Source organism: Echeneis naucrates, chromosome 6 (assembly GCF_900963305.1).
Source record: "Echeneis naucrates chromosome 6, fEcheNa1.1, whole genome shotgun sequence".
Classification (NCBI taxonomy): Eukaryota; Metazoa; Chordata; class Actinopteri; order Carangiformes; family Echeneidae; genus Echeneis; species Echeneis naucrates.
The window spans coordinates 7,636,946-7,645,877 of record NC_042516.1 but is presented as its reverse complement, the minus strand read 5'-3'; the positions used below and the strand labels follow the sequence as shown (position 1 = coordinate 7,645,877).

At 39.3% G+C, this 8,932-nt stretch overlaps 1 protein-coding gene across 1 annotated transcript; it reads left to right on the top strand.

The window, feature by feature from the left end:
• Nucleotides 1–2,342: 2,342 nt before the first annotated feature.
• LOC115045378 (B-cell receptor CD22-like) lies at nucleotides 2,343–7,334 on the top strand. The gene is made up of 10 exons (XM_029505025.1): nucleotides 2,343–2,435; nucleotides 2,602–2,937; nucleotides 3,021–3,245; nucleotides 3,881–4,159; nucleotides 4,703–4,987; nucleotides 5,089–5,167; nucleotides 5,527–5,557; nucleotides 5,743–5,886; nucleotides 5,977–6,068; nucleotides 6,787–7,334. The coding sequence occupies exons 1-10, from the start codon at nucleotides 2,363–2,365 to the stop codon at nucleotides 6,878–6,880; spliced, it is 1,638 nt and encodes a 545-aa protein (XP_029360885.1). The 5' UTR covers nucleotides 2,343–2,362; the 3' UTR covers nucleotides 6,881–7,334.
• The last annotated feature ends 1,598 nt before the right edge of the window (nucleotides 7,335–8,932 follow it).

Sequence of the window (8,932 nt, the reverse complement as noted above, 5' to 3'; positions counted from 1 at the left end):
TTATAGTTGATGCTTGACACTGAAATACGCGAACAAGACTATGTAAATGATCGGATGCTGCATTTATCTTTGTATCCTCAGAGAAATACCTACATTCAAACATATGTCACCAGTAAAAATGACACGTGGTATCAATTATAATCAGAAAAAAATAGAATTTACACACTGTATTCATCAATGATCTTAACTACCTTCTTCTGATTGCTGATGCTGCATTATTTGTTCATTTCCTACGGCTTGTTTCCATGGAATCCTTTTCTCCGTGTTTCTGTGGTGTAGCGTAAAAATGTAAATACGTGTTGTAGTTTGTTACACTAAAGACAAATTAAAAAAGAAGGTTATGCCTTTGTTGCATTTCTCAGTGGACTCAACCAACTGTATAAATAAATAAGTTCATTTTTGCAGCACATACATCAATAGTGCTTTGCATAACAGAAATGTAAGTATATATGGGTACTAAGTATGAGTAAAGAAAAAAAAAATTATACATTGTAATAATATTTAAATCAGTATGCCTCTGCCCCTGATAGCCAGGGAGGTCATCAACTAAAATGCAAAATACAACGTGCTATATGACAATTGGCCCACCTTTATAGACACTCTGCCCTGCAGCATCTAAGACCCAGTGGCATTGCTCTGTCCTTCTTCCCTCCCACAAGGCACCAGCAGGGCTATGCATGTCAGGATGTCCTGCTCTTTTCGTTGAGTCGAAACTCAGCTGCAAAGCCCAACAGGGAGAGTCGGGTGGCTACAGCGTGGTAGCAAATGGCCTTCCACCTACCTCTGTGTTTCGTTGATTTAAGTCCATAACACCTCAGGAGACGCTGACAGCAGCAACAGCATCTTATAACTCTTCACTGCTGTTAGCCTCCATCAAGTTGGCTCTGTCGCCTCTCGCTGTATCCAAATCCTGGTCACCACCAGTGAAGCCTCTGATATCTACTAATATATTCCTGGTCTTTTCAACATTTTACCGGCTCTTAAGGATAAGGGCCTTTTTTGAGCTCATGAGTCTCCTTCCTCCTCTCTTCCTCGGGTGAGTTCTATGAGCACCAACTGTTTCGTACCTGCAGCCCGGAGGAAAGTATCTGGTCCAAGGCCAGTGTGGGCCACGGGATCCTCTTTCCTGAGGAAGTGGATGGAGGGGGCATGTCTGAAGATTATCTTGCCTTTTTGTTTGCATGGCATCTGTGCCAGCAACCACAGGAACTTCATACCGACTTTGACGAACAACCATGGCTTTTTACCAATCTCCAAGTATGGAACATGTCCCAAATGTCCTACCAGGTCATGTCTAGCTCTTGTATGCCCTCCCACCTTGCCTAGTAACTAACAATAATTCTAAAACAAACTAAGTAAAAAGACTTCAAGATTGTTTGTTTTGGTGTACTGATGATTAGTCACAATGACAGCCCTAAAGACGGATTCACTGCGAATGAATTACACCTATTTGATATTACTTAGCTGAGGGAATGTGATGGCTAGATAGATAGATAGAGAGTAGTGTAGTAGAAAGTAGAAAGTAAAAAAAGGAAGTAGTGCAAAATGGCAAACATATTTTAAAAAGGCACAAAAACAAACATAAACAGATAAACAGCGAAGAACACAACATACACAGCAGAAACAAGACAGTGAAGGGAGGGAAGGAAAAGAGCCAAGTGAAAAGCATCCAGTTAAAACAATGTTAAGGTGTTAGATGCGGACCACAGAATTTTCACAATTGCATTTAGCATGTACAAACATTTTTACAACATGACTGCAATATGTGTTTTTGGCTGCCATTTGTCACACATGGTCTTAGAAAAAGTGGTGAAATGCAACAACGTGTTCAAATTTTGAGCAAGCAAGTTAGACCTATAAGAATAAAAAATAAAAACCGCACAATGAAATGTCTCTACATTTGTTAAACCATCTTAAGGGCTCAACTCTTTTTCTCCTATTAAGATCACTTTCTATCGTGCTTATTAGGTTTCATATTGGAGTATTGTACTAACCCACCGGATTGAGCAGAAATAGTTTGACTAGTTTGCTAAAAACTATAATAAATCAACAATAAAATCATATTTAGAGAGCAAATTTCCAGCAATATCTCCGATGACGCAGCACCCTCCTTAGTTTGTGCTGCTTTTTTTTTTTTTTTTTAAAAGCGTGTGATTATTGTCATTGTTTCAGCCAAGTTACTGTATATATGTGTACTGTGTTTACTTGTGTATATTTAGATTACATTATTGACGACTGAATTTTGGTAATCAGCCCTCTGAATGTGTGGTTAATATGATAGAAGGCAGGGAGGGACCAACCTCTCACTTCTGCTTTTCATTTCATAAAGTCATCAGTTTACTTCAGCTGGGGATTGAGAATAATGAACCGTCTCGATCTATCAGGTCTTTTCATAATGGAGAGTTGGATGTTGATGATCCTGGTCGTTATGCCAGGTAAGGAAAACGGACCCTTCTTAAATGCGCAGGACATTTTTGTCACCTTGTACAATCTTACATAGAATGTATACAATTCAATACATTTAATATGATACTGCCAGTGCTATTGGAAACTATAGTTGAAATTAATTTGAAGCATGTCTTTGATTATCTTCATCCAAAGGTGTTCTGAGTGGACCCTGGAGGGTGACCTTCCAAAATCAGTGTGCTTTGCGAGGGGCATCAATATTACTAGAGTGCAGCTACGACTACCCTTCACTCCAATTTGTCACTTCAGTGAAGTGGTCTAAAGTGCAGCATATATCTAATTCACTGTGGCTGGTTTCCCTGGATAGTCTCTCTTCACCCCCACAATTTAAATATGTGGGCAACTTCTATGATAACTGTGCTCTGGAGATTTACAATCTACGTCCTATTGATGAAGGAACATACTATTTTAGTTTTGTGACATCTCTGAACAGGTGGCGCAGCAAGACCCCCCTTTATTTACAAGTCAAAGGTAAAAACAAAATAATAGATTGAAGTAAATTTATAATGAAGTGAAGACGTTTTAGTAAAATGTGTAAATTGTATCTGTTGCAGAGTTAACCACTGTTGTGCAGCCAAGCATAGTGACAGAGGGTGAAATGGTCACTCTGACCTGTGTGTCAGGTTGCCCCACATCTACAAATGTTGTGTGGTTTAGAGACGGACACCCTGTTCCAAAGCCAGTCTTCCAGGCCGGGAGAGAGGACGCTGGGAGGTATTACTGTGCTGTGCTGGGCCAAGAGACGGTCAGGTCTAACCCGGTGGCTCTGAATGTACAATGTAAGTGCGCAATTAACATCTAAGGGCTTTTTTCACAGCAGTGTTGGCTCCACTTTTGTCATGTGTCCAGTGAGCCAGAGTGAACTTTACTGTGCAAAAAGCTGAATGGTCTTCAGCCTTTATCAACTCTGTGCCGCAAAGTTGCCATATATCAGAAAAACCTGGAGGGTATTGCATTATATTCATTACAAACATCAACTAGGTTTTGCTGGTCAAAGGTTAAAGGGTCAATGTCACTACAACCTAAAGAATTCAAAAACACAATTTAACACACCTAAAGATGGAGCGAAGACATTTTGTACTAAAACGGCCAAAAACAATTAACGTCATCAATACTTTGGTTCATTAATGTTTGGGTTGTTTGGGTTGGGATGTGGGTTAGCCATGATAGATGACAAAAAACACTAATTTGCAACCACGCTGTTAAATTAAGTTTCCACGGTGTCCTCCTGTGGGACGGATGGTTTGGAGCTACTGAGCAGAAATACAGGCATCAATAACAAGCTATTTACTGTCCCGCAGTGGACAGGAGATTATATTCTGAAATATTTTTGTGTCTTTGCTTCACACTGCATGATAGCAGTTCATTTGTTCATCTCCGTGGCCGAACTTCTCTCAATCTCTCTTTCAATCAGACGCTCCTAAGAAAGTAAGACTATCGCTGAGTCCATCAGGAAACGTCCCACAAGGCGGTTCAGTTACTTTGACCTGCAGCAGTGAAGCCAACCCACTTGTGAGTTCAAATGGGTACAGTCTGTTTAAGGATGGATGGTTTCTCAGTTCGGGAGAGCAGCACACCATCTCTGACGTCCAACCCAGCCACAGTGGACTGTACCACTGTCAGGCCGGGAATAATATCAGCTGGAGGGGCGTTGACCTGATGAACTCCACTAAGGTTCACCTTGATGTCTGGTGTGAGTATGACGACAAATGTCTGCGTTTTCAGTGGTCTTATGGATACTGTCTCTGTAGCTGCCGCAACACAGTGAATGGACAAGTTCACCCTATCAGTAAGAAGCTACAATTGAACATAATGGCATAACACTGCCAAAGTTACATGACTGAGCAACTTCCTCAGTTTCATTATGTCCTGTCAGTCATTAATAGGATGACAACACTCTGGAAGTGCAGACTGAAATGCTGTATGTCTCCGACACAAGCTCCTAAAAGGAACTAATACTGGTCACCTTACATGGGGAAAATTACTTCCCTGCCAAAAAAACCCAGCTTTCATAACACACACACATAACACACACTTTTGAGGATGTGTTTGGAAGAAATTTTGAGCTTTTGGAGAAAGTGTAAAAAACAATGGTGACATTTCACAATGTTTTTGACTCATGGCCTGAAGAGGCGAATAGACTCAGTATCTTACAACAAAAGCTGTAAAGGCTTTTTTGTCCTATTGAGGTATAAAACTATTTAAAAGATCCATTCTTTTTTTTTTTTTTTTTTAGACCAACCAACAAACTTTTCAGTTTCAGTGGATCCACCGCAGGTCGCCGAGGGCAGCAGTGTGAATCTGACGTGCAGCAGTGCTGCCAACCCTGCTGCAGTCAACTACACCTGGTACAAGAGGACGGATGATCCCAGTTCTAGCTCCATGATCCTGATGGGCTCAGGATCGGTGCTGACCCTTCCCTCTCTCGAGGCATCCGACATTGGACCCTACCTCTGCCAGGCCAGGAACAGTATTGGCGAGAGCTTCTCAGCGGAGGTGCTGCTGACCATGACGGAACAAGGCTGGTGTCAATCGCACATCGTCTTCACCAGACAAAGTCTACATCAAAGTGGCACAAAGCAGAAATGTTCTGGTAAACTAACACGACTGTTTTTTCTGCAGGCGGCCGTCTCCTCCCAGTCTTAGCTGGACTTGGAGCTTTTGTGTTTGTGGCACTTGTGATAGCTCTTCTTTTCTTCTGGTGAGTTGCACAACATGACAGAAAGGCACCATTTCTATCTATTTTTACTATTTTACAGCTTTCCACAGCTCCGTTTCCACATGATGTGCGACGTTTATGATGTTTCACCTACATTGTCATGTCGGCCTGTTTGTGTGTGTGTATATATGTATCTGCTTACATTTCTGCTGTTAGTTTTAAGACGTGACCTTTGGTCATAAAAACAAGAGCTATTTATGACATCTGAAGCGTCTGTCTTCCCCATTATGACGGGACAACTTCTCTGAAATGACACCACCAGATTGAGAAACACCGTTCTGGCTTATTGACTTTGTGTTATTGTGTTTTGTTGTCTTTTCTTGTGGTGGTGGGGATGTCAGGAGGAAACAGAGAGCCCATACCGAGGATAAAGTAAGTTTAATTTACTTTTCAATTCACTTTACAATTTCGCTTTTGTTCTCTTTAAAGAAGTGAATCTTGATTTCTAACCACATGATGTTTTACAATAACTGTAGAGACAGTACAGAGGTACCTTTCTTCCACAGTAGTACAGCGGTGGAAAAAAACTAATGCGCTCTTTTTTATTTCCTTTTCAGCAGATTGAGGTTGACTCTAGTGGAAAAAAATGGAGCTCTTCAGCCGAAGATCAGTCTGATGTACATTATGCGGACATTTTCACATTTTCTTCTCCACCTTTCACTACTGCTGCAGGTGTTACGTCTTCAAAGAGAAAACTTAATGTAAGACCGGCATACACAAATGAAATCATCCAATTAAATGCAGATAAAAATAAAGCAAGCTTTCATATAAATGCACTCGTCTCATTTCAGGTCCCTGCTTCTTGTGAGGCCGAACCTATATACTCAGCCGTGACATTCACACCTCGAAACCCCAGTAGCCAACATTACACAAACGCCTCCAGGTAGGTCTCCTGTCCAGACTCTAAGCATCACAGCACTACTGTATCTACACACTTGATTATTCAGTTCAAAATCTAGTTCAGATCTGCAGCCTTCTGTCATTTCTACTGTACAGACCAAATAACAGCATGGAAATTATTCACAAAAAGAACAAACCTTTTACAATTCAATGGAAAAAGTAGAAGCTAAATCCTGCTGATGAACAGACAGCTCCACAGCTACGGTCAGAATTTCCCAGCATACACTGACTAAGCAGGTGAAGAATGTCTTCACCTCACGTCTATTATTAACTTTCTTGTTATATCCCTCATCACTTGCAACTTGGCTCTCACTTCAGATATAGTCAAACTGTCTCATATCAAAATGAATGGGACTTGACCTTCCTCTGAAAGCAACATTGAAATCCTTTCATGGTGTCCTCTGTTTTTCTCACTGCTTTAAAAAGATGATTGTAATCCAGTCCAATGCAAGATGTGTATTACAGAGGAATACAAAACATCATAAAATCTCATTAGACATTACACGTTACCAGGAATATTATTTTAGAGGACATGGCCTTAACATCCGCAGAGGTAAATACAGATGATAATTATGACTGTGAATTCCAGCTTTTATTCTGTTAAGTAAAAAGTAGAGATTTAGTAGAGCAACACAGGTATGAATAAATGAGTGTGATCAAAGGTAACATAACTGCGATTAACGCATTCATTTCTTCCTCAGGTCAAAAACAGGAGAGAACAACGATTCAGTGATCTATTCCACAGTGGCTATATCTAGCTTATCCAGGTCTTCACAGAATGAGATCGGACTTTAAACAAGCCAGCACACGTTTTTTTGGAAAATCTTTTATTTATGATGTATTTGTATTACTGTGTCATTGTGTTTTATATTTTGAGGGGTTTTTGTTATCATTATTTATTGTATTTTCCATGAACCAAAGTTTTTGTTTGAAAAAAAGGAAACCCCGAACACTATTTATTTTTAGACTTCATATCTTTGTCTTATGCCTAGGATAGCGTTTTCTACAGTGAAACTGCTATATGCAACAGTGAACTGAAAATTTGCAAAAAATAAATCACACGTTGGCTGTAACCAGGTTGTTTTTAATTAACGGTGTTTATTTCAATTCAATACACAATGCAACAATTTGCATTTTACAATACTTATTTCACTTGTACACACATAATTCCTATAAACTGTACATTCCTTTGTTTTTTAAGGGGGAGCAGGTGGTGTGTCGTGTGGGCCTTTATGCAAACATTAGAATAAATCACACAGCTTGTGGCTGGTTTCTGTGTCAGACTTGTTAAAACCACAGTACATTCTCTTTAGTTAAGAGCTAAAGATTGGTGCCAGAAAGGGTTCAAATTTCATTTGGTGCTCACATCCTGTTCTTTATTTAGGCCACAGGCAGGACACAGATTCGCTGAGTCTTTGTGATTTGTCAAAAATATATATTTTGCTGTTATTGCACTCCATGGATCAACTGTAACACGACTGACAAACATCTACATAAAGTGACAAATATTTACAAAAAAGACAAAATAGTGATTGGAATACAAGCATCGTTTTCATCAGTCCATTTTTTTAACATGGAGATTTAGTAGACAAAAGTTGCATGAATAATTATTCATGATAATGTCAGGCTACTGCTTATAAAAACATGTGCTATGTGTCACACAGACAAGAATTTATTTCCACATGAGACCTCAACTATGTAAAACGTTAATCTGTAAAATTTCAAATCAAAACTGATTTAAAACCGAATTGCTCAAACTACACTCACCTCTTACATCAATAACTGTAAAAGCACTACATGTGCCAAGATTGTGTAAGATCTTTACTGACAGTTTTCAACACTGGAACAGTCTGCACTTACTGCAGGAAGTCCAGGTCTGCAACACTAACTGATGGGAAACAAGCGGATTGCATTAAATTAATTAAATCTAAGTAAATAATCTCGGCCTCTTATTGTATGAATCTTGCAATCTCATTTGGAAGAGTGAAGATAAACCTGAGCCTTTACAAGTCTCCCATTGGCTGTTGTTTAGCTCATAGATTACACTGGTTATTTCTAACTTCACTTCTGGTGATAGCAAACAGAAGAAGACTTCAGAAAAATAACCCCATTATATTTTACAAAACTGGCATTTTAAGACCAGAACTACGTTTCTGGCATTTCACTTTAAGCCTTTTATATAAACTTTATTTCATAGTAAGACAGATTGTCAAACTCAACAAGTCTTTTCTTATGATCATGTCTGTTTTTGTGCGCTATCTTTGTGTGCCTGCTTAGATACAGGATACAGTTCAGGCAGTATTTAGATGATTACTCTGCCTGGTTCTTCAGGTTCTTTGTTTCTGCACATTCAATGTGAAAAAGAAACAAAAATATTGACACTGAAACAAAGTGCCAAGTTGTTGCTCTTATTTCAGTGGGTTTTCTTCAGCAAAGACAAAACTGTGCAGAAGATATAATCCTTTATCCACACAGTTTCCAAAATTAAGGGGTTCAAAAGCAATCAAATATTGGTTATGTCGACTTCTTCCTTGATCCCTTTCCTTCTTTAAACAGTGAAATCATTAACAAATGTCATTCTGCAAGATGTCAGGGTTTTTTGTATATATGAAAACATGTCCACCTATTCCCTGGAGAGCCTGCTTGACTGACTGCGCCGTCATTGAAAGGATTTTTTTCTTGCCAAGCGAAATTATTTTCTTCTCATCCTCATGACTTACTCTCCTTCCTCCACCAGGTTTGCCATGTTCTCCTTTTCCTTTGAGTTACTTTAACGAACCAGCAACCATTAACGTCTCTGATACTGTATATTATATATGTATATACTGTACTTTTCCTTTTTCTTTT

What these genes read in the sequence shown, in the direction of transcription:
- LOC115045378 (XM_029505025.1), top strand. Translation starts at nt 2,363, where the DNA reads ATGAACCGTCTCGATCTATCAGGTCTTTTCATAATGGAGAGTTGGATG. An exon ending in GGTGGCTCTGAATGTACAAT is followed by an intron (nt 3,246 to 3,880) that starts GTAAGTGCGCAA and finishes TCTTTCAATCAG; the next exon opens with ACGCTCCTAAGAAAGTAAGA. An exon ending in CATTACACAAACGCCTCCAG is followed by an intron (nt 6,069 to 6,786) that starts GTAGGTCTCCTG and finishes TTTCTTCCTCAG; the next exon opens with GTCAAAAACAGGAGAGAACA.